The sequence below is a fragment of the Alternaria viburni genome (assembly GCF_023758015.1).
Source record: "Alternaria viburni strain BMP 2772 chromosome Unknown scaffold_28, whole genome shotgun sequence".
Lineage (NCBI taxonomy): Eukaryota > Fungi > Ascomycota > Dothideomycetes > Pleosporales > Pleosporaceae > Alternaria > Alternaria viburni.
This window is the reverse complement of record NW_026055797.1, coordinates 488,693-516,223: the sequence shown is the minus strand read 5'-3', so window position 1 is coordinate 516,223 and position 27,531 is coordinate 488,693. Positions and strand designations below refer to the sequence as shown.

General features: G+C 54.5%; 5 protein-coding genes across 5 annotated transcripts; 3 read left to right on the top strand and 2 right to left on the bottom strand.

Annotated features, from left to right (window-relative positions):
• Positions 1 to 2,377: 2,377 nt before the first annotated feature.
• On the bottom strand, positions 2,378 to 6,584 carry J4E79_010147 (uncharacterized protein; the record flags this gene model as incomplete). Its single annotated transcript, XM_049358987.1, has 6 exons — positions 2,378 to 2,426; positions 2,579 to 3,045; positions 3,096 to 3,275; positions 3,325 to 3,512; positions 3,561 to 3,837; positions 3,888 to 6,584. The coding sequence occupies 6 exons, from the start codon at positions 6,582 to 6,584 to the stop codon at positions 2,378 to 2,380; spliced, it is 3,858 nt and encodes a 1,285-aa protein (XP_049206720.1).
• A 447-nt stretch (positions 6,585 to 7,031) lies between these two features.
• Positions 7,032 to 7,864, bottom strand: CSM3 (chromosome segregation in meiosis- protein; the record flags this gene model as incomplete). The annotated part of the gene is made up of 2 exons (XM_049358986.1): positions 7,032 to 7,532; positions 7,580 to 7,864. 2 exons carry the CDS (start codon positions 7,862 to 7,864, stop codon positions 7,032 to 7,034), a joined length of 786 nt encoding a protein of 261 aa, XP_049206719.1.
• A 373-nt stretch (positions 7,865 to 8,237) lies between these two features.
• J4E79_010145 (uncharacterized protein) lies at positions 8,238 to 10,445 on the top strand (the record flags this gene model as incomplete). The annotated part of the gene is made up of 7 exons (XM_049358985.1): positions 8,238 to 8,462; positions 8,513 to 8,591; positions 8,638 to 8,756; positions 8,805 to 9,416; positions 9,467 to 9,619; positions 9,721 to 10,034; positions 10,091 to 10,445. 7 exons carry the CDS (start codon positions 8,238 to 8,240, stop codon positions 10,443 to 10,445), a joined length of 1,857 nt encoding a protein of 618 aa, XP_049206718.1.
• A 3,313-nt stretch (positions 10,446 to 13,758) lies between these two features.
• Positions 13,759 to 15,490, top strand: J4E79_010144 (uncharacterized protein; the record flags this gene model as incomplete). Its single annotated transcript, XM_049358984.1, has 3 exons — positions 13,759 to 14,429; positions 14,481 to 15,094; positions 15,144 to 15,490. 3 exons carry the CDS (start codon positions 13,759 to 13,761, stop codon positions 15,488 to 15,490), a joined length of 1,632 nt encoding a protein of 543 aa, XP_049206717.1.
• A 7,380-nt stretch (positions 15,491 to 22,870) lies between these two features.
• Positions 22,871 to 27,510, top strand: J4E79_010143 (uncharacterized protein; the record flags this gene model as incomplete). The annotated part of the gene is made up of 5 exons (XM_049358983.1): positions 22,871 to 23,482; positions 23,546 to 23,965; positions 24,179 to 24,557; positions 24,609 to 27,357; positions 27,408 to 27,510. 5 exons carry the CDS (start codon positions 22,871 to 22,873, stop codon positions 27,508 to 27,510), a joined length of 4,263 nt encoding a protein of 1,420 aa, XP_049206716.1.
• Between the last annotated feature and the right edge of the window lie 21 nt (positions 27,511 to 27,531).

Genomic DNA, 27,531 nt, shown 5'->3' with positions numbered 1-27,531 from the left:
TTGCTGCAGCAAAACTTCTCTCACGAGAACATGGGCAGTCGAATGGAGGACTTTTCGTGTGTTACATGATGCGCTGATCTGGCAAGCCGCGTAGCCATGTAGTTGGATCCACGAAGTTTGAGACACCAGGGCAACCTCTCAGAACCATCCCGTATTTGTAGTCGATTTTTGAAAAGGAGAGGCACAACAGACCATGCTGGCAGATCTCGTCGCTTTTGGAAAATAAAGTGGAGTAATGGAGAAGAAGAGTAAATTCCACTGACACACAAGGTTTCGTACACGGCGTCCGGAATGTCAAGTCACATTGAACAGTATTTGGAGTTTGAGACCGTTGAAAGAGTGCTCAAATCATGATTCGACTGAGTTCGATTTTTAGAAGCGAAGCGAGGCAGATCATGCTTGGAATGGCTCGGGATTTTAGCGAATAAGGTAGTACCATGAAGAAGAGGAGCAAAGTCCATTGACGTGAGGTTTTACACACGACGCCCAAGACGCTAACTTATTTTGACTACTCTCTGAAGTTTGAGATCGCTGAACAAACGCTCGGAATCATCCGGTTTTTGAAAGGCTTTTTGGAGAGAACAAGCACGGCAGACCATGATTGGGCGCATTGTAGACTTTGTTTAATCCTTTAAGAAAAGTGTGATTCGGTATGAAAGACGAAAAGTGATTCAACCGTCGCAAGGTTTTATACGCGACGCTCAGCGATAGAACAGGAAGTTTGACGAATGTATTCGGCGAAGAGAGGAACGACATGTAGTAGTATAGTCTATCTTTCTGGCCTTTCGACGAACGCAGACATGTCAAGTATCTGCTATGTTTTGATTGCGGACTTCTTGGGTCTTGTAGTAGATGCAGTAAAACGTCTGCTCCCGACATCGAAGTAAACTCTAACGTTTTTTGAACTCTGGGAGTAAGGTAGTTGTCTAAAGAATAAGAAAGTTTTCGAACAGAGACGGCGGCGATTATATATTCGTCGCGTGCAAGGCAGGAACAGCACCATGTGGGTCTTTTGAACTGCGTTTTCGGCGCCTCGAAGCAACGGGCGGCAACATGTAGCAGCTGATCCTGATATTTTGGTGCAAGAGAAAGGAAGGCGGACTCAAACATGAGATTCTTTCTCACCTCTTTTGGTGAAGACGGGAGAGACCGGTAGATAAGGAGTGAAAGCGACCAACTGTCGCGTCTTATATTCCCACAGCCAGGCCATCTCGACTCAGGCCCACATCGACATACCTCGGCGATGTTTTGAGATAAGAATGCAGAGGATAGACTCGCACATACGTTGATGGGTGATTGTTTTTGAGTTCGCAAGTGGGGAACTGGTGCTCGAACGATACAGGCGCTTCGATGCCGTGCTTTATATGGCTGTAGTGTGGCGTTCGGACAACATAAAGACAATGTATTGGATTTTGAGCTCAGAAGCATTCGAGAGTCGTGAAAGTCTTTTTGGTATTTAGGTATGAACGCGGGGGGGGGCAGACGCGCACATCGTACACTTCCCCACTTCTTTCTTTTGGAGGTTTTCAGTATGATTGTGGATGAAGAGTGGAAGAGAGCGCACAGCGTGCTTTATACAAGTCGAGGCATAGCTCCCCAAATACATGCAAGTGTCTTTTCCTATATTGAAGCACAGAAACATGCGAGGCTGCTAAGTGATTTTTGGATTTTTGATGTCAAGCTGCGAAGTGCAGACGCAGACAACACATCAATCTAATGATGTAGGCTTTTTGGATTTCGGGTCAAAGACTAGTAGATGAAGTGTAGAAGTGCGCACACACTGTGCTTCATGAAAACTTTGTCGAGTTTTTTTCAAGCACACACGGTATGGTGGAAGGAGCTCAGTCAGCTGGGAGAGACATAGACACCTTTTCGGTGGCTTTTGGTGTTCTGTCTGAATGGAAGAAGACATCAAAAGTGCTTTCGGGCTTTTTGGAGTGCGCTCCAGGCTGGGGGACTGCCACATGAGCTGTATCGCCATCACTTTTGAAGATGTACCGATGTCGTGTGTAATAAAGAAGACAGGCTTTGCTAAGAGAGAGGATGATTTTATACTTGAAGTTGCAGTCAAAAACACCACACGATGAGGGCATGCGCGCGCGTGTGCCCATCGTGAACTGTTTCTCAGCCGCAACCCGAACATGTTGCAACAAACTTCACGATTCACTTCCCCGCATGCAGCCATCGCGCCCAATTATGCAGACGCCCAATTCACGCGTCATGTTCATGCCACGCCCAAGAGCCAAGCCTAAAAGACGGAGTCTGAAACCGATAAGCGAAAGCCGGTCGATCCCAATGTCCAGACGCGCGAGTCACGCAACAAATGTCCTGAGGCCCCACATCCTCCCGTCAAAACTGCAGGATCGTGAAACACAAATTACCCCACCCTCGCCCGTGGACCGGGGTCGCTCGTCATGTTCTGGAACCTACGATTACAGGTACAAGCTTGCGCAGTTGCAAATGTCGCTGTTTCAAACACTTGTCAGCACACATCCCAGACGTCCCAGACACCAGGGCGCAAGCACCAGGTACAACCCGCCGGTGCGGAATCGGGAGCAAGAAGAAACAGAGCACGTACCGTTTGATGAGTTCCTGACACGTTCCCATTTTTTGGAACAGCGTCGGGTCGCCGATAATCCGAGCCGCGTTCTTGACTTCGCGGCACGTCTCGTCTAGTCGGGTGATGACGCGGACAATGGTGCCCTCCATGACATCTGTCAGGTCTGTTATGCGATTGAATGACATGCCTCGTGCCCACTCATACACCACCTCGACCATGCCAAAGCGGGGTTTGCTGACAAAGTCATTCGAATCATCAGCCGAGAGGATAACCTGGTGCAGAGTCTGTATCTTGTTGACCTTTTCGGAGATCTCAACAATCTTTGCGACGCCGCGTTCCAGATTTGCAGTTAGCGTAGGCTCTACGTCGGTCTTCTCTTGGAAGACAAACGCCGAGAGTAGTGCGACGATTTCTTCCGGTTCGTACTCGGCGAGGACGTTTTCTAAAACGAGCTCGGTAAGGACCAGCTCATCGGCCGAGTGGATCTGAAAGCTGTCAGTAGATGGGTGGAGCTTGAAGTCAGTGTCAAGCATACCTCGCAGGCTACCTTGCCCTTCAGCTCTACGCGAGAACCTTCGTCAATAAAGCCGAGATCCTTGAGTACCTGTATGCGCTGTTCATAGTCAGGGAGTAGCTGTAGATTTTGGTCTGACATGAGCTGGCGGAGAGCAAGGATGTTTTCCTTGATCAGCCATTGATCGTGCTCCATGGTGAACTACAGAGATTAGCATGGGTTGAGAACACTGCCGAACGCGAACACGTACATGTTTCAAGAAGTTTGGGCATTTCAAACATTCTTTGCTAACCGCATTCAGTCCTTCTTTCCTGCGGGCTTCCTCCAGTTCACGGAACTTGAGGCTCTTGATCTTGCTGTAATCGTACTCATCCCAGTCTTCGTAATCCCATGATCCACACAAGGGCAGGAATTGGGATTCAGCCAGCTTCAATGTGTCTGACGAGGCTGTTAGCGCCGGACCCAGACCGTAGCCCACCCACTTACCTTTTTTGCGATTCAAATTTTGAACAGAATCAGGAACATCGATGATGGTCTTGGTGAAGCACTCGATGTCGTTCAGGGGTACGTAGGCTGCCTTCAGGATCAAGTCCTTGGGACTGTTCGGTAGTTTGCGGAAGTGCTTTGCAAAGGGACCGAGATACGGCAAAAGGTCGTCAGGCTGACGATCGTGATGCTGCGCCACCTCCAAGACTTTGACTGTAGGCTCGTTGCCCTTGCTAGTGCCATCTTGCATTAACATACCCGCTGTTCGTTTGTTGTCCTGACTGCGTGAGTAATGAGCTAATTTGAAAGCGAAAGTGAAGCGTGTACCTTCTTGTATACGATCAACCTGTTCTTCGACAAAGCTTTCCTGCCGATAGGGTTGATGAGAAGACTGAGGTGCATCTCATTAGTTAGTCGCTTGTAGTCCTCACAAGACTGGTGGCACGCCTCTAGGTCGATATCGCAGATATCACAAGGTTCTCGCTTGATCTTCTCCAACTCGGCCTCCGAGACCTTGACCTTGCCTTGATGTTCAGGCAGTAATGCTTGAGTGGCATTCTCACTGAAACTTCGCTTGATCATCTCTTCAATCTTCAGGGCTTCTACACGTAGAAGGTTCAGCATCATGTTGTAGGTGAGACGGAACTGTGATCTCAGCTTCGTGGGTTCCCCCAGCATCATCTGACGGAGTCTGGCTGCTGGTGGCGCCTCATCGGCGCCGGGCGCGCAGATGATGACAGTGCCGACTGTGTCAAGTCCTCGCCGACCTGCACGACCGGCCATCTGAGTGTACTCGCCGGGCAACAAATCACGGAACTCGCGGCCGTCGTGCTTACGGAACCCAGAGAACACAACGGTCCTGGTAGGAAGATTAAGGCCCATGGCGAAAGTTTCCGTGGCAAAGAGAACCTTGACAAGCGTCTTCGCAAAGAGGATCTCAACAACCTCCTTGACGATCGGCAACATGCCACCGTGATGGACGGCAATACCTCGACTAAGCAGCTCTCTCAGCCGCTTGATCTGAGGGAGCTCACGGTCTTCCTTGCTCAGTCGAGCCAGTGACTTCTCAATGGTCATATGTATCGCACTCTTCTCCGCAGCATTGCAATAGTCGATGTTAGACAGCGCTTCAGCGTTTTCCTCGCAGCGCTTCTTGGAGAAGACGAATATGCAAGCAGGCAGGAGATCCTTGCTTCGGAGATGCTGTATGAGGTGGACCCAGATGTTTCTATCCTGGGCGGCAGTCGTACGACCGCCACCACGGCCCGTCCTTGCGATATTACCTCGGCCTCTAGCAGCGGGCGGGCCTCCACCGCGAGGTCCCCCTCGACCGCCACCTTGTTGACCTCGTCCGCGTTGGTTCTGGCCTCCTCTGGCGGGTGGGCCTCCACGACCACCACCGCCCCTGCCGGCTTGTGCATCGTTTGCAGGAGGTGCCTTGACCTTGTCTTTACCAGACAGGATATCGTTTGCATCTTTCCAGCCATTATCGATGAACTTCTTGTCTGCTGTAACGATCTTGTGGATGCCTTTGCCAGCCCATAGGTAATGCTCAAGAGGAATTGGGCGTTTCGGAGTAGAGATGACGTAGATGTCTTTCTTCTTTGTTCGACCCACCCAAGACGCGAACTCATATGTGTTGGGTACGGTGGCGGACAGTAGAATGAGTGTTACATGCTCCGGCAGCATTATGATGACCTCTTCCCATACGACACCTCGCTCCAGATCGTTGACATAATGCACTTCATCAAAGATGACAAATTCGACGTCTCTGATAAGATCTGCTCCTCGGTACAGCATACTTCGAAGAATCTCGGTAGTCATGATGAGACAGCTGGCTTCGGGCCTGATCTGCACATCTCCCGTGAGAATGCCGACATCATCAAATGTTTGGCGGAAGTCGCGGAACTTTTGATTACTGAGAGCTTTGATGGGAGAAGTATATATAGCTTTCGTCATATGCTTTGCAGCAAGTGCGATGGCGTACTCTGCAACCACGGTCTTGCCGGCGGACGTATGTGCGGCTACAAACACAGAATCGCCATGCTCAAGATGATAAACTGCTTCTTTCTGGAAGGTATCGAGCTCAAAGGGATACTCGCGCGCCATTTCCGGAACAAGTTCCCGGAAGTTAGTAATGTCGCGGTTGATGTCAACCATGTGAGCCCACTCTCGTCCGCCCTTCCTTCCAGCACTCATGGCAAGTGGACCATGAGGTGCCAGAGCAGGGAACTCTACCGGCAACAAAGCATCGATCTCTTCGTCTCCAGCATCTTGGTCTTCATCAGGTTCCCCATTTGCGCCAGTCTGGTCGTTGGCATCCTCGTCATCCGCATCAGTATCCTTAGGAGCTGCAGATGCTTCACCCAAGGTATCTTCGACCTCCTGAGCAGTCTTGGCATCCGTAGTTGGCTTCTTCTGGAAGTCAAGACCACGCATGAAGCCAGGCGGCACCTCCAATAAGCCACCTTCAGCACTGAAGTTGATCACTCTGTCGAGACCGCCACTCTTTTTCCCATTCGCACTCTCTTGCTGCTGGATTGCTTCATCCTCAATGGCAGCCACTGCTTCCACGCCATCAAGGCCGCCGGGCGCGAATGGAAAGAAGCCAGCTGCACCACGGACGAATTCAGCTCTGTTAGCAGGCTTCCTGAGAAGCGAAGTAGAGTTCTTGGCTGTTGCTGAGTTTGCCGGAACGGTGACTTCCTTGTATCCAGTGACGCGGCCTTCTAGTCCCTCGCGTGTGAAGCGGATGATGGTCCGGGTCTGAGTTGGGGCGATCTGGAACAGGCTTCGGTAATTGGTAGGTGCATCCCAGCGCTGCTGAAGCTGATTCAGCCACTGCGTGTTGAAGGATTTGGAGGGTGTTAGAAATTCTTGCTCCAATTCCTTCTTGATGGCCTCTTTGGTTTTCCGCTGTCGCTTGGGTGGCCGCTGTTCGCCAGCTATCGAATCTATCCCATCCTCGTCGAGGTTGCTGCCGCGTAGCCGCAGCTTTTCCAATTCTCCAGACAGAGCCTCCATAATCGCGAGTTGAGTGCGAATCTGGTAGGGTACTGTGCCTGTGGGATTGTGGCGCGACCGAGTGAGAAAATGGATGACGTTGTTCGGCGCGCCAAGCCGTGTCAGGAAGGACCCACCTAGGCACTTCCCCCGCCATACACAGCGTCGGTGCTCCTAGCATGTAAGATTCAACACGCCGTACCTGCATATGCACCACGAGTAAGATAGATCCTAGGAGAGCCCGCGATAAGCCCATGATATAGTAGGGTATGCCCAGGAATAGCAGAGTCCTTATCTCTACGCTGCACATAATGTCTAATTGGGTATAGAAGGCTACATGGTAGCCGATTCCAAGTGCTAATCATAGCTCATCGTCACTTCATGACCGAGCGCCATCGCTCGTATGGTATTATCCCCAAACGCCGCGCTATGATTGATCAAAATCTGTTTGCAACATCACGTAGCTGCTCAATCCCACATGTCGTCCATCTCTGCCATTGCCTCCATATCGTCCGCAAAAGGATCGTCTTGTGTGGGCATTGGTCGCGTTGGGAGTGTCTTGGGTGCTGTGTAGCTGGGCTGTTCGCTCTCAGCTAATAGTGCATCTAACTCGTCGTCGTCGGGGTCCCCGCTCTCTGGTGGTTCCGCTGCATCGCCTGTTGCATTGCGTGTAGATGCCTCCCGTTCTGTTGGGTGGCCTGCGTCTTCTTGGCCGCCGTTCTCGACGCCCTCCATGTCTTCGGTGCTCTGTTGTGGGGTCTTCTCTCGGCCCGCATCGTCGTCGTCTTCATCCTGTCCTGTGTTGCGGCGCGGTTTGCCTTCGTCGATCCAATCCTTCCGCATCAGCTGCATGCGCTTCGTATGGCCGACCTTCTCGATGATGGCTAGGGCGTCTGCAAACTTGGCGCGGGGGTAAAGATCGTCGAGCCACAGCTGGTACATGTTCAGCATACGGGCAATGTCTCCATACTGGAATTGAGTTAGTCGGTGGGTCTACTTGGTCAGGATAAACGTACCTCATGACCTTTCCCTTTGAAGCGGAGGCGATCCTTTGTGATCTTGCGCAAGCGGGGAATTCCAGGATCGGACAGCAGCCGTTGATCGTCGAGCTTCGGCGCAGGTTGGCGCTTTTTTGTAATAACGATCTCTTCGTCAACGCCTAGACCGCCCGCAGTATCGCTGTTCTTGTTGCTTCGGTACTGCGGTTGTGGCGGGTTCTCGGTCGATTGGATGGGTTCTTCGGGGTTTGTGACGCCTTTGAGGATGTCGTCGAGGTCATCGTCGGAATCGTGGGTGGCCATTATATCTGGTGGGGGCAATTGTGGGTGTATTGAAGTCAGTATCTTCGTGGATCACCAAGTTCCCATCGCGCGACGCGTCGGACGCGTTCAGTCATACGCACGGACCCAGCATCACTAGCCGCATGTGGCGCAATTAGATCTTTGTCTAGGCAGGGTCCAACCAAGCTCTCGAATGCAGCTTTGCGATCACACGTCGTCTTCACTAACCTGACATTTGCTATAATCACTACCGCCTCTCCCGCTGCTATTATCTTGCGACTATACGTTTGCTGCTCAGACGTCCCGTATCGCAGCTGTACCGTGGTGCTACTGCCTTTGCGACAGCGGGTTTGCGGCTCGTGATCGAGGCCCAACGCGCCCTAGACCTCATACAATGGCAGCATCAAATGTGCTTTCCGCCGACGCGGTAGCTCCAAGACTCGACTTCTTACTGCGGCGTGCCCGTGTTGTCAAGCAGAGTTCTGCCATCGATCCTCCACTCCAAGTTTCTGAGCTTGTACCCGAAAGCGAGCCTCTGCTCGGCGAGATCGAAGGAGGAAAGGAAGTGCGAACGCTTGCGGTCGAGAGTGCAGCCAAGAGTGTATTCTATGCCAATCTTGTTAGTTATTATGCCACGGAATCAGCTCCGCCAGTTGCTTACATGTTCAGGGTTCCACTCAGATTGAGGAGCCGGCCTTCGTAACCGTCTGGAATTTACTCGACATCCTCCAGTACTGTGGAGATCGGGGTAGGTTCTTTTGCCGCACTGCCTGGATCTTGCCTGACCTTTCCAGATCTCTGCCATCCGCAGCTTGTACTGTTGCTCATCGAAGAACTACTTGACAGCCAATCCATCTCAGGATGTCGCACGGTATTCAATTTCCTCGAATCGCGGAGAGAGACCATCATTGCGGTATGTCGTCCCTGCTACTAATTTTTAACCGTTCTCATCGTGCCGCAGATCAACTCCAAGAATAAAGATCTTGTCATCTTACGGCTGTGCAATGAGCTGCTCCGCCGGCTGTCTCGCGCGGAAGATCCGGTATTCTGTGGCCGCGTCTACATCTTCATGTTTCAGAGCTTTCCCTTGGGCGACAAGAGTTCGGTAAATCTGCGGGGCAATTTCCACGTGGAGAATGTGACGACATTCGAGGACTTCCTCAAGGAATCGAATACGGACGAGGACTCTATGCAGATCGATGCTGATGGACCTGTTCCTGCTCCCAAGGAAGAGTCAAAGTCAGAGGAACCAGTCATTCAAACTGAGGATGTCGACAAGAGCAAGGACGCGAAACCCACGACACTTGACACGGAGACCCTCTATCCAGTATTCTGGTCATTGCAACACTCTTTCTCGAATCCACCCAGGCTTTTCGAGGAAGATAATTTCAAGCAATTTCAGAAGAGCTTGGAGGCGACGCTAGCCAAATTCAGGGAAGTGCCCAAAGTGATCCAGGCCGGAGATTCAGAGCGAAAGAAGGGACAAAAGTCGCGAGACGATGACGACTACGATGCATTCGCCAACTCCTTTAATCCTAAGTATCTTACAAGCCGTGATCTGTTCAAGCTCGAGGTACGCAAGATTGCCACTATCAATCTTGCGCTAGGACTGACAATCTCCAGCTGAGCGATCTCGCCTTCCAACGCCACATCCTTGTCCAAGCACTGATACTCATCGACTTTTTGTTGACTCTGACCGAGGGGTCCAAGAGCAAGCCATTTTACCAGAATGCGCAGAAGGCGATGCAATACAACTTCACATTGCGCGAGGAAGACGTAAGTGCCCATCATTTGCCTCTTCTCACACCCTCCGTCACGCTCTCGTGCTCGCTTCGCTGTCCATGATCATCATCTTCTCGGCTGACCACAAAGCACAGACCGAGTGGGCATTGGGCATCAAGACGGCTATTGCAAATTACCTGCAGGAAGGCCCAGATGGCAAATTCTACTACCGGATGGTGGACACCGTGCTTTCCCGCGACAAAAACTGGGTACGATGGAAGATGGAGAACTGCCAACCATTCACTAGAGATCGAGTCCCCACAACGGACTTCCAACAAGCCAAATCTGGGGCGCAGAAAGCTGTTGTTGGTAAGAAGGCGTCCAAGCCCATGGGTGTTCCCAGCAGCTTGAATTTCCTCTACAACAATGAAGCGGATAAGGGTCTCTCACAACTACGGCAAAGCGACAGGTACGTGCTCCGCTCGTCCGACTGATACTCGATCCCAGCTTCTGACGTCCAGTCAGGTTCAATGTGCCGAATGCAGAGTCATATGCAAAAAAAGTGAAGATGACCGACTTGGATCTGGAAATGACTGACGCAGAAGACGAGAAGCGGCAAGCGGGGGAAAAGAAGTCCAGCTACATCTGGCGAGGTCTTCGCGTGGCTTCGAAGACGCAGCTAAGCTCGTTCGATAGAATCGAGCATGGCAAAGGCCTCGAGGCTCTTCAGCCGGCCACCTCTTCCATTGAGGCGACGGGCGTTGACGCTGCACCCACTGCTTCGGAAGACCAGGGGGCTATTCCGCAAGACGAGCATCAGAGCGTCGAGGAGCAGCGGCCCGACCAGCGTAGTCAAGTGACTGCGGAACCAGCGGCGTAGTGGTAGCAGCGACAGGGGCAGTGTCGCCTGCGCCAGCTCGGTATGAATTATCGACGGCTCTTGAGAAACACATGAGCTTTTCCTCATACGTTACTGTGCAGTATGGGGAGCATTGTGGCGCTTTCCCATCGAATTTATCGCTGCAAGCGAAGAGAACATGGGGTTCATCTCCCCGAGCCACTCTCAGCGTATCGATAGATCGGAGGCCAGTCATAGTGTGAGCGACCGCACAGCCGGTCGCCAACGGCGCCCCTCAATCTGCAACGCCACGACTGGAGGTCGGAAGGCTGTGTGCGGCGCGAGCAGGCAGTGGAGATGAAGAGCCCCATGCTGATGAATAGAAGTCTTCGCAATATAGCCTCATCGCGTGGGAATGTACGCCGTTTCCCGGGACTCGCTCTGATGTAACCACGATGGCAAGATTGTGGCTCTCGTGCCTGGCTAAGGATGACGGAGTGTCCAGGCCCTTGAGGAATGCTCTGATCACAGATGTGCCGTGATGCGCCGGGGTGGGGCCGTCTTCAGGCTCATTGAATGAGTTGTCAGCACAAAATCCACCTACGTGGGAGATGCTGCATGATTCCGAAATGAAGGGACCTGTACGACCTGACACGACCGTTCAGCGCAGTCCGAGGCTTCCAAGGTTCTCTGCGGTGGACTGGCACGCGGTGGGACCACCTCATGATGACATGACAAGTTGCGAACCACACGGCGGCCACGGGCCCAGACTGCTGGCAACGGATCGCAATCATATTCAATGCATTATGTTCGCGAGAGGGACCGAAGCATAAGGACCAGAGGCAGGCATGTTCTGCCGACACTGGACAGGCACCCATGCGCTCATCAAACCCACACAAATGTTGCGTCCCCCACCAATGGCCCGCCAGCGTATTCGCGGTTTCGCTATCGCTTGCTCCTGTCATTTCCACAGGCCGTCCTCATCCGCCAGCCGGGCGGTCTTGGCGTTGTTTGGGAAATCGACCGCGACGCCCTGCCGGCATCGCGTTTTGGAGATTGCGTGTGCGCAGCCGGCGACGTGCTTTTTGTCGTTGCGAAACGGGCCAAACGCTGGCGGTTACCCGCGTGCTTCACAGGCAGCGTGCAAAAACAATATGCGCCGCTTCAGGCAATGCGACCGCAGACGGCGCGAGGCGGACAGTGTGCATCATTCGTCACGGGCGCTGGCCGCGGTATCGGCTACACGTTCAGGTCTGCTTTGGACACGGGCGATGGCGATCACGACGGAACGGCGCAGCAGGGGTGGCTTGCGCATCGCCCATTTTTCCCTGCAGTGCGGCCGAGCAGACTGTTGCAGTGCGCGCAGCCTCGTTGGCAGGTCATTCGCGCGCTCCAGCACCGTTTCAGCGCGCTTGCTTGGACACGCACTTCCAAACACGTTACGATAACCACCGCTGTCACCCAACTACCGACAGCCCACCAGCGTCGCACACAGTCGCACTACAGCGAGAACAGGCTTCGAGAACCAGCCAACTTCAGCATTTTCCCGGCGCGGGCCGAGCTTTTGGCCGTTAGATCGTTGTTAGCCCAGCCAGATCTGTTGCGCGCTGGTGACCCCCCGCTGCCCATTGGCGACGGCGTCATTGCTAGCCGCTCGACTGCTCACCACACTGGATCAAGCAGGTGTGCAGCAGGAACACACATGTAGCTAGACGCGGTTCCTTGGTTGCCGGCCAGCATCATGGGTCACGGCTGAAGACGACCAAGGTTCAAAGTTCATGCATCTGAGCGGGCGCGATGGGCGGCTCAAACCACTGGCACTGGCAAGGCTGATGCACCGCGTTCCTGACGCATACGCAATTTGCGGTCCGTCGTCAGTAACATTTGACAGGTGCCAGAAGAAGCACTGGGGAGCCACCGGCCCAAGGCGGCCTGGTCCACCACCCAGCGCGACGTCGTCGTGTGAAGGTTTGTGGTTCGACGACAGTAGCAGCGAGCACACGAACCTGGCGGCACCAAGTCCGACCTTCACCACCACACCACCATCTCGTCCGTTCATAAACCACACTAAAGCAGCATTGACAGCAACACCCCGCAACAAGCCGTGCAAGCGTTGCCGAGCCCTGTAACATCCCTGCGCTTTCTCGCTGCGGGTTCCTTGGACTTCCCGCATCGCATCTGGCCAATAATGGCGCCGCCGCCTGCCTCGACGTTCGACTGCGAGACGCCACGGATCAGTCCTTGCTCGTCGGCCATTTTTCTACACGGGCCCTGGTCTATGCATGTAGCCTGCAGCCCACCATGTTCACGCACCGCTCGCTCCCCTTCCCTTTCGAGGGGAGGGCACCCTGGCATGCAGCACACCTGATCCAGAGCCTTTCGATTCGCCCGTTCCCGCTCCGTCTCTCCTTCGTAGTAGGCCCACGTCCCGAGCTACCGTATCCCTGTGCCCTGAGCCTTTGGGGTCTGCTAGCCCTCGACGTTAGTCACGCTTCTCGTCGTGTAACAAGCTGCTTCCAGATCCTCGAAGGATATCATGTTTCCCTAAGAGGCACCGCTGTCCATGCGTAGTCTGACCCTAGTCCCTCGCACTTGTCTTAACCTCGATTTTATCCGGATCGTCGTCAGTAGAGTACCGTCAAGCCTTTTTGTCTGAATGATCTGTTCCCCTCCCCTGCCGCCATCGCTGATATAGCCTCCGACGGTTCCTGGCCCTCTTTACAAAGGCCTACCCATCGCTGACTACCAGACGACGCTTTCACTCTTCCAAGCAAGTCGACTGTCCATCACCTCAACTCTTGTCAAGCATCAAGCGCCCACCGTCAGCGTCTATCTTTATTTGGCTCGCAGTATCACCTCCCCGGTAGCTTCTATTTCAAGCTTGAAGTTGCACCAAAACTCCGCGCCCCAATCCTACTGTCGGTACGACATCAGCTTTCAGCCTGGCTTCGCATACCCGCCATCTTTAGACCCACCAACACGCCAGCCTCGAACTACCCGTTCGTAACAGTCTCGCGTCTCTAACGCGTGCTGGACTCGCCGTCGTAGAACTGCGACTGCCTTCACTCTTTCTCGCTGATCACCCGCATCAAACCCCGCACAGGGTTCGAGCGACGATCAACTGTCCACCCCAAGCTTCGTCAGATCTTTACCCCTTGCGGAATCCGCAGTCTGGTACAAGTTCGAACAAGGACGCCAGCATCACCAGTCTTGGGGCCTTCCTGGTGACCACAATAACTAGGTAAGCAGCGGTCCAGCTTGAGGCCCGCTTCCCACTAACAGCGAGTCACAGGAGAGGTATCAGCCACACAGCTAAGCCTACATCTACTCCACTACATCAGTTCCAAAAGCCCCAATGGTCGACGGAAGCTTCCTCGTTCCTTTGTCTCCGCCTAGCTCGCCGCACATGTCTGCGTATAGCACGACTTCTGCAGACAACGAGTGGCATTCATCAGAATACAGAACTCTGGAACACACCCCACCACATTCAGATAGCGACATGGCCATGCTCCAAGCTGAGGTCGCTGGACACAACCTCGACATGAAGCGACCGTCAATGCGAACACACAAGAGCTTTCCTTACCTACTCGACGGCAAGAGCCACCTGAACAGCGGCAGCAACACACCATCCGGACTTGATGAGATCGAGCAGCACGACATCCCAAATGTAACCTTCGGAGGTTCAGCACCCACCAGCCCAATCTCGAGACTGACGCCCCCCTCCACCAACGATGGTGTCAATGTGGAGAAGCTCGAGGACCAAGAAGACGATGATCTCATCCTCGACGACAAGGACGACTGCGAGGATGGAGAGGACAAGGGTGAAGATAGGCAACCCATGACCGCCGCGGAGATACGTGCTGCCAAGCGGAAGATGAAGAGGTTCAGACTTACCCACAACCAAACTCGGTTCCTCATGAGCGAATTCGCCCGACAAGCACACCCAGATGCAGCTCACAGAGAGCGACTAGCCCGAGAGATTCCCGGTCTCAGCCCCCGTCAGGTCCAGGTCTGGTTCCAGAACAGGTGAGTCGTGTCATAAACCACCGAAGTATGCAGGTGCTGACATATGTACAGGCGTGCCAAGCTCAAGAGATTAACAAGCGACGACCGTGAGCGTATGATGAGGTCGCGAGCCTTGCCAGACGACTTCGATATGGCCTCAGCATTGCATTCACCATTCGGAAACTCCCATGGTCTAGGCACACCGCTGGCATCACCCGCATCTTACGGGTCAAGTTTCCCCGAAGGCAACATGATGCGACCACTAAGCATTGATACCTTCCGGCGAGGGCCGCTCGACTCGCACATGTCACCCACGGGCATTAGCCCAGCGTTCGGTGGATTCACCTTTACTCCACCCCAGTCCGCAACCGATACCATTTCACCGGTATCAGCCCACGAGGGATCCCCCTTTGGCTTCCATTCAGCGCCGCTCGACACTAGCCCCAGAACGTCCAACCCTTTCTCCATGCCTGTCAGTAACCCTACCGCTTATGCTGCACAACATAGCATCCCACGCCTCTCGCTCCATGCCGACCGAATCGCAAGAAGCCGCGCCGAGTCTCTGCAGTCGCCTTTGAGGACTAGCATGAGCTACACTGGTAGTCACGACAGCAATGGCTCCGAGAACCATCACGACAGTCGGTCCTACTCGAGCTCTATGATGCCCTATGGTATTGGCTACTCCTGTAAGTTTACATAACCCACGTGGGCTTTCCACCGTTCTAACTTTACCAGACTCCCCAGTACCAGGCTTCGGAACTTCCACGGGCAACAGAATGCGGTCCTTCTCCAACGGCGTTCCCCGGCGCATTGAGTTGAGCACCCACTACACTCCTCAACGCAATGGATCGACACCACAAACAGCCCACTTTCCATCCTTTTCTGGCTCACCGCTCGTAACACCTCAGAGCTATGCCATGCCTCAGATGAGCGCACCTCACCACATGTCGTCGTTCCCAAACTCCTACATGCGGAACGACTCGGCGCACAATGACTCGTATTCTGCCGTCGGCTCTGTCCTGGGAGAAGTCATGGAGAACACCAGCCAGCACAGCGACGACCATCACAACGATCAGTACTAAGCGCTCGAATGTTTTGATTACTTTGAATTTATTTTGCGGTCAAGATTATGAACAGCGTGCTATGTCTTATCAAGAAAAAATGGGTACGGATATATGTTTCGACTGGATTGATGACATGACCACTGTCTTGTATCACCAACCTTCTGCGATACCAGTCTCGCATCTCTATACGAATTCTTCGGTGGTTGTTTCGACATATTTTATCATAGCAGGCAGGCGATTACCCCTTGTTTCCAATCTCCTTTCAACAACAACCCTTCGCAGCTCGATTTTGCAGCGCATATTGGTATTATCATTCTATGTATCATCTTATCCTACAAACACCGCATCTCATTGTGGCAATTCAAACCCTTCAACGCAAACGCTGTACCCACTTCTCATTTCTTGGCCCTGCCGCCACTCTGCCATGCCCAATATACACGGCCACACTTGAGGCGCTTCGGAAAAAGCCATACCTGTACAAACTGCAAAGAGGCGAAAGTCATACCCACCTGACACGGCCGATCACACAACAGAACAAGTTAATGATACCCCACATCTTCCAATACAATCTTGCAGGGCGGCTACCGTCACTGCTGTGGATCTGCTACCTGCATGTGCCTGACTAACTAACCTAACGGTGGACCGATTGACACACAGGTGGTGGCGGCAGCATCGCCAAGCAATCCACCGTCGTCGAACGACATGTACCTCTATATCCAAGCGAAACTAGTCCAAACCACCTGGCCAGCTACCCAGCCGCCTCATACTTGAGGCGATGTCGGAGCCTCTAGCGGACACCGAACCATGTGGATACCCTTCTCTGCCCTTGCCTAGAAAGAAGTAGTCGCTCAAGCAACTTGACAAGCACTTCTTGTACACGGCCGGACAACGGGACGATGTCACATCAAGGACCGTGAGCACCTCTCGCAGCGCAGAGGACTTGTTCCGAAATTCCGGGCGAAGAGAAAAACTGGGCGGATAGATCTAGACAGGAATGTGGATACTACGATTACGAATGAGCTGAGCCTACGAATGAAAAACTTCCCGCGTACAGCGCGAAGGCGAAAACAACTAATTACACTGACGACGTTTGGGCGTTGACAGACGCAGGTCGCTGCCATGGCTCACTCAGAGTCTCACGCACACCCACATGGCAACCACACACACAGTTTCACATCACCACCTGTATCATGCACTAGAATCTTCTTCAGCTAGAAAAGCTTCCACAAACCACCAAGCCGGCTTCCCCCTCAGCGCCCCAGCCGTCGATCCTTCCCTTCCACCACCGGATGGGTGGGGGAGAAGGAAGCGAGGCAGTGGAAAGCATCACCATGCAGACTCTCTGACCATCCCTAATCAAAGTCTCAAACACGCACATGACCACGAACATGTTTAGATTGCTCGCACAAGCTGCATAGCGTGGTAGGAATGGATGGATGGGGCGGGAAAGGGACGCGAAGCCAGACGGGGGGAAGAAAGGCATGATCTCCACACTTTACCCCAGACTTTACCTGCTTTGTGGGCTGCATGGCCTCAAGGACTGGTCGTCACTACATGCAGGAATGTGTACAGGAATGGTGCTTGGCAGCAGATTAATTTCGGCTTCTGAGGCTCAGGAACCGATGGTTTTGCATGGGTTGTAGTGCGTCGCAGTACTGGTGTGTTCTAGTGCCGTTACTACGCTTTTGGTAGCGCGAGGCAGGGCAAGCTATGTACGGTAGGGGTAGGGTATAGCTGGGCGAAGTGGTGTGAGAGGATCGAAAGGTTGCGAAGAAATGATGTACACATGCTTGATAGCTTGTGCATATCGTGACAGGGAAAGCCATGGCATGTGTGGTTAAATTGGTTGAAGCAAGTGCGACCTACGTATACGGACATCCGATGGACCAGAACCAGATAACTTGCTGGGTTCGGATGATGGGTCCTTACGTGCGGGAGGATTATTGTGGGTTGTGCAAGGTGGTACAACATGGAAGGAAAAAACGTGGAGAGCAAAACGGTGAAGTGACAGCGAGTAGAGTAGGGTCCTTGCGCCTTCCGTTTTTTTGCGTCAGGTGCATGGACGTACGTTCATCGTGTGCTTTGGAAGATCGGGGTTTGTGCATTTTGCGGGGAAGATGGATAGTCGGTTATGCTCTGTTGTCAGGATCGGTATGCGTCGAGCTGCAGTATACACATCAGCAACAGAGTATGGAACTATGGCCAAGGGTTGATGGACAAAGACAGGGTGGGGACCAAGCCAGCAGCTGCGTGACACACTGGATATGAATTTCTTGCAGCGGCTGGCGTGTTTGAGTGGCTGGTTTGGCAGATTGGAGAGTTTCCGCTAAGAAGCGAATGCTAGGTGTGGATCTTAACTTTGTTAGAGTTATTAAACGGCTGCTGCTGGCATCGTTAGATTGAGGAGCCGCGGGTGCTCTGGTCAAGGCAAGAGAAAGATCTTAGGCTTAATCTAGGCTGGGCACGGCCGGGGTAAGGGCTACGCGGGCGAATTGGGTCATTCACAGAGCGCCTTCTTCCAAGCGGTGGTCTTCGAGAAGGCCATGGTACATGGTTCAGCGGAGACGTCGTGTGAATGGGCAGAGGATGTCCTGCAGCCGGTGCTGGGTACGGAAGCATGAGCGTGTGATCTAGGTTGATCGGCTGCTCTTCGTGTGCGATGAGGCTCGCCGTGCATGGCTCCAGCGGCGGTGTGATAGGCGCCCTCTAGAGACGTTTCTAGCAGCTTGTATTCTCGAGTTAAGCTCGCTAGCTTCGGCCACTTATCGACAAGGGCAGGGCCGGGGCAGGTTACTCCAGACCAAAGCAAGACGCGCGACTCAGGACGGACCACACCGAGCACAAGCGAAAGCAACCATGGCATTGACAACAACGCAGGCCGGCGCTGAAGTCATCGTGGCTCACCCATGGGGTAAGGCCGCCGCAATGCGGTACGCCATTCCGACAGAACCCTCGAGGGCCACCGTTCACCTCCTGCGGAGCGCATCATGTGCAGGACGAGCGTTGGCTAGCGTTCCCTGTCGCTGCTTTTGCACCACGCCCTCCACCTTGTTCCTCCACATTCCTTCCTTTCACAAACGTCCTCGCATCGCAGCCTAGCCGCTGAGCTTACCGGACCGGACCTTGGGCAATGGCGCTACCAGAAATATTGTCCGTCAGCTCGGTGGTGTGGTGCAAGGTACACATGAGTCGCGCCTTTGCGGTCCCAAGGAGTCCGGAACGACGTGCCTGAAATGATGAGTAAGGGGAGTGCCATCCCGGCTGAATTACGACCTGGAACTGGTTCGACAGGAACTTTTAGCCTTCATGACGTGCGGAGAAGGCTCGAGGCTTATCCCACCACAAACACCCTATTGGCACCTCAAGAGCCGAGAAGGATCGTGGAGTCTGCAGTCTGGCGAGGTGGAGGGCACTGGGTTTCTCGGGGTCAGCCCTGCGACGCTGTGTTGTGCTTGTCGTCGTCGGTCCTGAGTTCCGGATGTGCGATTGGCCGGGTCGCATCAGGGTCGCTTTCCTGTTTTGGCGCGGAGTGAATTGTCAGTATTAGAGGCGATTGGTGGAAGACGCATATCACGTGGAGGTTGCGCTGCCAGCGTCTCGCTCCACAGGTCCCGAGGTCAGCAGGGATGCCACGACTTCTGGTAGCGCTGCCATGATGATGTAGAGATACGTACCTAAGGCGGCGCCTCGGTCGAGAAGCGAAATGCAGTAAGGTATTGGAAATGGCTGATACGCATGGCGAATAGATGCAGAATGTGTGAGCCGTTGGGCAGTCATGCTTCTTCGACAAGTTCGCTCGTGGTGGGTCAGGCTCTCGCGCCTCTGGAGAATGACGATGCACGCCAGAAGAAGCAAAGGGCGGGACGGGATGATGCAGACAACAAAGACGGGACGAGCACGACCTTCCAAATTTCTTCTTTCACCTGCATTGCTATCTCCCCACCCACATGCAACTTCCTCATCTGCAGCCACGGCCGGTACTTTGAGCAAAGCAAAGAATCCTACGGCAGCTTGATACGATGTCAATTTTGACTCCAACCCGTCACATGCCATCAACGCCAAAGGATTGTGAGGCGCTTTTAGTGCCCGAGGGTGGTTCCTCAGCCGTTATGCACCTGCGTTGATACGGCGCAGGGCGATCCTCGAAGGATACGAACAAGGCCATGGCAGTCAGCGATCGGACGACGGCAAGCTTGCGCCATCGACACCAAACCTTCTGACCCGCCTATTCGCGCGTCCGGGCACCGGAGCAAGATACGAGATGCGGAAGGCTGGCGCACGCTTTAAAAGCTGAGCTTGCCCCAAGACGCAGGCTTGGGAGACTACTCGAAGAGGAGCGTCTGCGTCTGCCACAGCCGGCGGCTTTTCTAACAGGAAAGTAAGAGTGGCACTTCGCCGAGGTAATGTGGGTGTGGCTGACGATGAGAGGTGGAACTTTTCGACGCCGCTGACGGTCAAAGTTTCCTCTTCCACGGTGCCCGTATGCGGGACTCTGCGACGTTCGTTTCCTCCTTCATCTCCACACCCCCAGATTTATGGGAATTGCGCTTTCCGCAGACTTGCATATCTCCGGCATCCCGAGGCGAATACTGCGGGGCGGATGCGATTGATGGAATTGCGATGGCCAACGCATCGTTAGGCATGGCTGTCCTCTTTTGTCGCAACACGACAGAATGCGGACGTCATGCCTCATTTCGTTGGTAGGGCGCGTGAGGTTTAATCCTCAGCGCTGAGGCGACTCGCCCACACGCAAGTATAAGAGGTCGTACCAAACCGCCAGAGACTCCAAGCCATCTGGTCTGGCCTCGGTACCTGGCATTACGGACCGCTGCATTACACCCGCAGCAGGGTTTCAGCATCGGTCGTGTTCGTTGCTTTTGCGACCACGACATTGCTTCTGCTGTGCTGCCGGCGCATGCAAAACCGTCGGCTGTGCGCTGCTAATGCCACGCTGCATGACAGGATTCCGGCAGCTGCTGGCTGCACTCGGCTGCTGAAGTTGCCGTGTCGTCGTGTCACCGTTTCGTTTCGTGTGAGTCAAGGATTGCAACGGGCGATGATGGTGGCTGTTGAGTGGGTTGAGACCTCGGGAGCATTGATGGTGGGTAGACTCCCCAAGCGGCATGTCACTCGTGTCAGTAATCTCCAGGTAAGTGATACATAGTCAATGGGAGAGCCTGCATCTGCCTGGGCATGTCTTGGTGGCGGTATGCGTTCACATTGCCATGTTCATTTGCAATGACCCACAGTTGCAGCTCATTGCTTCCACAAGAAAGCAGACCCCGCCTCATGTAAGGCAGGAATTTCACAATCATCTCCTGGGACTCTACATCAATATGGAATAGTTTGGGTCTTCAGACTAATGTAGACGGCAGCGCACCTGTTGAGATATCTCCAAGGTTGTGGGGTGGCCGCGCATTTGAACGGCCCTACCTAGGTACCCGCTGTAAGAACGTGGGCTGTACGCGTCCGAACACGCTAGACTTACAGTATTCTCCCCAGGTGTGACAATCGAGATTCCGATATTGCGACGGAAGGACGACCCATATACCGGTACCAAGATCATTTTGCAGTTGTCAAAGATACCTAGGTACGGTGGCACAGTAGTCCAGATGGCACTCTTGCAATCTCACAAGCGTGCGGTCGATGGTTCAGGGTCATTACCTCTTGAATACCCTTCTTGAGCTACTGCAGTAATACTAGCAACGGGTGACAGCACAGATCTGCATCACCCCAAGGTCGGGATATCAATATCGAAAGAGCATATTTCACTGCATTCACTTTCATCGACGCCGGTTGACACCCACTCCATTCACTGGTACTGTGAGGAAAGCCGCCCGTAGCATGCGCAATTTCCAAGATCTTATTACCTCACAAACCCTTTGTTGAGAGCAGTCGTAATCATGATGTTATCGCTGTCTCATGATTGTTCATTGTTCATCGCTTGCGCAGCGCAGCGCAGTCATGTCGCCGACAAAATTGTCGATGCATCGTCCGGTCAACAGAACAGAGTCCGTGTGAAGCTCAAGACGCGTACCTGAGTCAGGTCGGGCCTTGTAGTCAGTAGTAACTTTGGAGGTGGTGCACAGAGTGGTCTGATCAACCTTATCGATTGTGGCAACGATACCTGAGGTTCGCACATGACAATGGAGTTAAGGCGGAGATGCCTTTCACGTGAATGGTCGCCTCCGCGAGACACGCCGTCATCGTGCATAGATGCGCAGCAAGACGTCAGTGGGTTTACATTTTTCTTCGATCTGCGCAGGAGGGGAGATGCATCTCGACATTGTATGGCTGACAGAACTTAGGCAGTATCGTGGGACTAGGACTGCCTTGTCTGCTGTTGCTTTGTTATAGCCACATCTGTGCTTCGCTGTGCAACGGGGTGTGTCCTGAGAGACACAGGGCTGAACTATAATAGTCAAGTTAAGTCACCATCTACCTGGTTGTATGCTGCGAGTGAGAACAGGGCGTTTGGTACGCGGTAGACGTACGGGTCTGCGCAACGGTGGTGTTTGCTAGAAGATGTATCTCAGCTCGCCGTTGCCGCCTGGCCCAGCGCAAGGCACCCCACGTACTAGAGCCTTGTCTCCATCCTCCGGCAACCATAGTCACGTCCTGCTAGGAGGAGTCACAACGAGGCCATTGGGGCGCAGTGCAGCACTGTGTGTCATGTTCTGCTTACTGCGTATGTGATGACGATATCAACGAGTTGGAATTGGTGAGGCAGCGTGGGAGCCCCTCGCGCTTGCCTCATGTATCCGAGGAAGGCACAATCCGCACCATGGTTTATGAGCGCGCACCAATGAATTAATCGTGAAAGGACTGCCCCGTGACCCTGAGCAAGCAGTCACCAAGCAAGCAAGCGGCAATTTGTCCGTGTGAATTCGAGGTGTTGGGACTGCCTTCAAGGGCTCGGCTAGGACAAGATCCTTGTTGCGGCTTAGTGTGGCACTCAAACAATTTTCGAAAGAGCCCAACCGCCATCCCTCCACCCACCCGTCTCTCCACTGCGAGAACACTCATCACGACACACGCAGCGGACTCAGTGATCTTCACACGAGCCGCCCCGTCGATTTCACGAATTTATTCGGCGAAATCCCCCTCCCGGACACGGAAACCTGTTCAGAGACCTCTTCATTGAAGCGCTCGGACAGCCCTCAACACCCTTCTCAAAGGAGTTGACCTCTGACCTTCCCTTCCCCACGCGGACGACACTCTTTTCTGCACCCCCCGAGTCGCTGTCCCAGCAACTCATTAATTCCGCAGAGTTCGTCCCCTCGCTCGAATCTGGGATTCCAGCACCAACGTCATCGCCCTCAGCCAGGTAGCGATTGCGCAGCCTACCGACCGCCCTCCACACCCTCACCGCACCTCACCTCACCCACCACCGAGTCCATGAGTAATCCCGCCTCGACTTCGCAAACCCCGCCGATCGCCGCTTCCTCGTCTGCGACCGCGAACAGCTCCTCTACAGGATCGTCCGCCACCGTGGCCGCCGGTTCGGCTCAACCCACTGCCCGCAGCTCGTACGCCAACGCGACCAAACCCACGATCGTGTCTAGCGCAGCGCCGCCCGTGGCAGTGGGAGGACCGCAGAGCGCGCAGCATGGCAAGAGCTCCTCTGTCTCCCCGGTGAACGGCAACGGCGCCCTCAAGCCTGCTATTCCCGTCATGCCCACCATCGTCAGCGGTGGTCCCAACGGCAGCGCCCACGAGCGCAAGTCGTCTGTCCAGATCAAGCAGACCCCGCCGGTTGCGACTGCAGGCGGCCCGCCCTCTGGCATCAAGTTCGGGTCGCTTGCCGGCTCGCCAGCGCCTGCCCACGCCTCGCCTGTAGTCCAGGGAAACCTGAACCCGGCGCAGGTGCAGAACCCGCGCGTTGCCTCGCCCGCTCATTCACCATCGCCCATTCCTACGCCCATTTCGGGAGGCCCCAAGCCCGATGGACTGCCCACTAGGCCAAACATTGTGTTCGGTGGCCAGGGCGGTGAAAGCACTGAGCCTAACGTGAGTTTGCGCCCTGCCCCCCATATAGTCCTCTTTCCGCTTCACATACTGACCCCACCACAGGCACGCCCTGCTATGCCCCCTCAACCAAACTCGCACACGATGCCTCAACACATGCGTCGCGAATCCTCCCAGTCTGCGCACAGCGACATGAGCAACGCAAACATGGGCCGCGGCGGCTCGTACTCCAACCGAGGCGGCCGTGGTGGATTCCCTCCTCAAGGTCAATACAACCCGCACATGGCCAACCATTCGCCACAGCCGTTCCGCCCGATGCCTCAGATGGGCCGCGGCCAGGCTGCGCCATTCCACCCTCCTGGCCCGCAGCGCTCTCCTTACACACAGAACCGTAGCCCTGCTATGACACCTGCCACTATGCATCAGCAACAGCACCTCGCTAATCCTCAGAGCATGCCATACTACCCGCAACAGCAGTACCCTCAACAGGCAAGTACATCCTCCGCTATTTCAGCAACTCCCTCAGTTTCTTCATCTCGCAGATCGGTTTTATCGACTGCATCGCGAGTTTCTCACAATTCTCCCATGTCCAGCCGTGTTTCTGTCGGGACCGAGAGGCCTTTCAACCAAGGTCGATCGGACTCGGCAAATGTCCCCACACAAATTGTTCCGCCACCAAATGTTTCAGTCTTTTCAAGTACAAATATCGAATCATTCCTAACACAAATTTCCTCACAGGCCATCTACGGAGGCATGCCCCAGCCCAACTTAGACCCGTACAACAACTTCTACCCGCAGAGCTACGGACTTCAGCAGTCTATCCACTACCCAGGTGTTCCCGCCAGCCCAGGCCGTGGATTCCCTCCTCAGATGCAACCGTCTCCCTACGGTGTCGCCCCCTACGGTCATCAGCCACAGGCTCAGAGCATGTCGCGCACTCCCTCCAACATGTCGGAGCGCCCGTCATCTGCTGTTCCTCAGCCTTCCACACCTGCGATGACCAACGTCAACCACATTTCGCACACACACACTCCTAGCATGACGGCGGCAAGCCCCGCACCTAGCTCCACCTTTGAGCGTCCGAAGAGGCAAAGCAAGGCCATCCAGATCAAGACTGGTAAGTTGCAATCTCTGCATGCGATGATATGACAATACTAACAGCGTATAGTTGATGGTGAAGTTGTCGACTTCAAGCCCAAGGGCGCCTCGCCTGCCCCGCCTGCTGTAGCATCCGCTGCACCTGCTGCCCCTCGTTCTCCCGCTATTGCTGCCACTCCCACTCCTCCGCGCGCACCGAGCGCCACCGACTCTACTCGTGCTGAAGACACCGCTTCCAAGAAGGCCGAGTTTGTCAAGCAGTTCCAGGAGAAGCTCCGCCTACAAGAGGAAGCCGAGAAGAAGGCCAAGGAAGCTACAGAGGAAGAGGCCAAGGCCGAAGCCAATGCAAAGCTTGCTGCTAAGGAAGAGGCCGACGCCAAAGCTGCTCTTGAAGCCAAGGAGAAGGAGGATGCCGAAGCAGCTAAGAAGGCCGAGACTGACGAGGCCGAGAAGAAGCGCCTCGAAGACGAAGAGATGGACCGCATGATTGCTGAGATGGAGGCAGAAGAGAAGAAGCGCGAAGAAGATGAGAAGCGCTACGCCGAGGAGAAGGCAAAGAAGGCCGAGGCTGAGAAGGCCAACGCTGCCGAGAAGGTCAAGCAGGAGGAGGAGCGTCTGCGCAAGCTAGAGCGCGAAGCCGAAGAGGCTGAAGCCGCTCGCGCAGCAGAGACTCCTGAGCAAAAGGCCGAGCGCGAAGCCAAGGACAAGGCTCTCTTCGCAAGCTTGAAGAAGAATACCATGTTCGGTCCTGGTGCCTCTCAGACTGAGGAAGAGGCGGCTCCCGCTGAGTCCTCAGCTCCTATTGCCGCACCTGCACCCTCCAAGACCCCCACTGGCTCCAAGCCCAAGCCAGCTGCTCTCAAGCTCGAGACGAACAAGTCTGTAGAGCCCGCACAGCCGACTGCTGGTATGCAGGCACTCAAGACTGCACGTTTCCTCGAAGTCCGTGCTGAGGTCATGTATCCTCAAGGCGTAGCCAGCCCCAACCCAGCTCTTAACAACAGCAACCGGAGCAAGGGCCGCCAGTACGACAAGGACTTCCTCTTGCAGTTCCAGGATGTCTTCAAGGAGAAGCCATCTGTTGACTGGGACATGAAGCTCAAGGAGACAGTCGGTGACGAGCCCCAATCTGCTCGCGGTCCTCCATCTGCTCGTCCCGGTTCTATGCATCTGGGCGCCGGTGGACGTCAAGGCTCTCGCCCTGGCGGTGGCGGTGGCGGTGGAATGGGTACATTTGGGCAAGGTGGTGGATTCCAGCCAGGAGGCCGCACACTCCCGCCAGGTACGACATCCGAACAGCGTTTCCAGCAAGCCCAAGGCGGACGCGGTGGCTCTATGACGAACCCTCTTGCTCATGTCGTTCTAGGTGGAGGTCGTGGTGGATTTCCTATGGGCGGGCAGTCGATGTCAGGACGTCAAAGCTCCTACCAGAGCGCCGACCGCAATCAACCCAATTCTCCTCGCGTTGGCAGCTCACGCGGTAGGGGCGGCCAAAACAGCCACAAGGGTGGCCGCGGCGGCCATGCTCAAGATGCCAAGCAAATGCCATTGACCGCCGGTCAGGAAGTCAAGGCACTCCAACGCTCGCAGACTGGTTGGGTGCCTACGTCGCTCACTCAGCCCGCTGCTGTCCAGGCTCAAATGAGCGCAGGCCACTTGGCTCCGGATATGGTACAGCGTAAGGTCAAGGCCGCTCTCAACAAGATGACACCCGACAAGTTCGACAAGATTTCCGATCAAATCCTCGAGATCGCTGGACAGTCAAAGGATGAGACTGATGGACGCACTCTTCGCCAGGTCATTCAGCTCACCTTTGAGAAGGCTTGTGACGAGTCTCATTGGTCGTCCATGTACGCCAAGTTCTGTAGCCGCATGTTGCAGACCATGAGCACCGAGATCAAGGATGAGAATGTCCGCGACAAGCACGGTGCGCCAGTTGTCGGTGGTGCTCTCTTCCGTAAGTACCTCCTCAACCGCTGTCAAGAGGAGTTCGAGCGTGGTTGGGAAGTCAACCTGCCCGAAGCGCCTGAAGGCGAAAAGGAGGCGAAGCTTCTGTCAGACGAGTACTACGTTGCCGCTGCAGCTAAGCGTAAGGGTCTCGGTCTGATCCAGTTCATCGGAGAGCTATACAAGCTGGGCATGTTGACTCTGCGCATCATGCACGAGTGTGTGCTCAAGCTTCTCGACTTTGAGGGTCTCCCCGATGAGGCCGCTATTGAGAGCTTGGTCAAGCTGCTACGCACTGTCGGTGCCACGATGGAGTCCGCCGAAGCCGGCCCCAAGATGATCAACATGTACTTCGAGCGCATCGAGAAGGTCATGAACATGGAGGGTCTTCCTTCCCGTATGCACTTCATGTTGCTTGACACCGTCGACATGCGCAAGTCCGGCTGGAAGTCCAAGGACATCCTCAAGGGTCCCAAGACTATCGCCGAGATTCATCAAGAAGCCATGGCAGCCCAACAGGCCGCCGAGATGGAGCGCACACGATCAAACCAACGCGGTGGCGGTGGCCGTCTTCCCATGGGTCGCGGCGACGCTCGCTCGTTCTCAGGTGGTGGCATGCAGCCTCCTCCAGACACTGGCAGCCGTGTTCAAATGGACGATCTCCGTAAGCTGTCCAAGGGTGCTTCTGGACGCAACCTCAACAACGCTGGATCTCTCGGCCCGTCCATGCTTGGTAACCGCGCCGGTAGCCGCCGTGGTATGGGTATCGGTCCCGGCATGGGTAGTCGTGAAGACTCCAACGCCTCTTCGCGCAATGGCACACCACCAGTGCAGAAGGAGAAGGAGGCCACTGCTCATGCAAACGCTTTCAGGTAAGATCCGTGCTGTTTTTACTCGAGATCTTTACTAACATATGTCACAGTGCACTTGCTGCTCTTAGCAACGAAGACGCCGGCGAGGCTGGCTCTACATCCAACGCTGCTGATGAGTCTGCTGCCGACGCGGAGGCCAAGCCTTCCGAGTGATTACCTTTCCTTTCGAGCGCG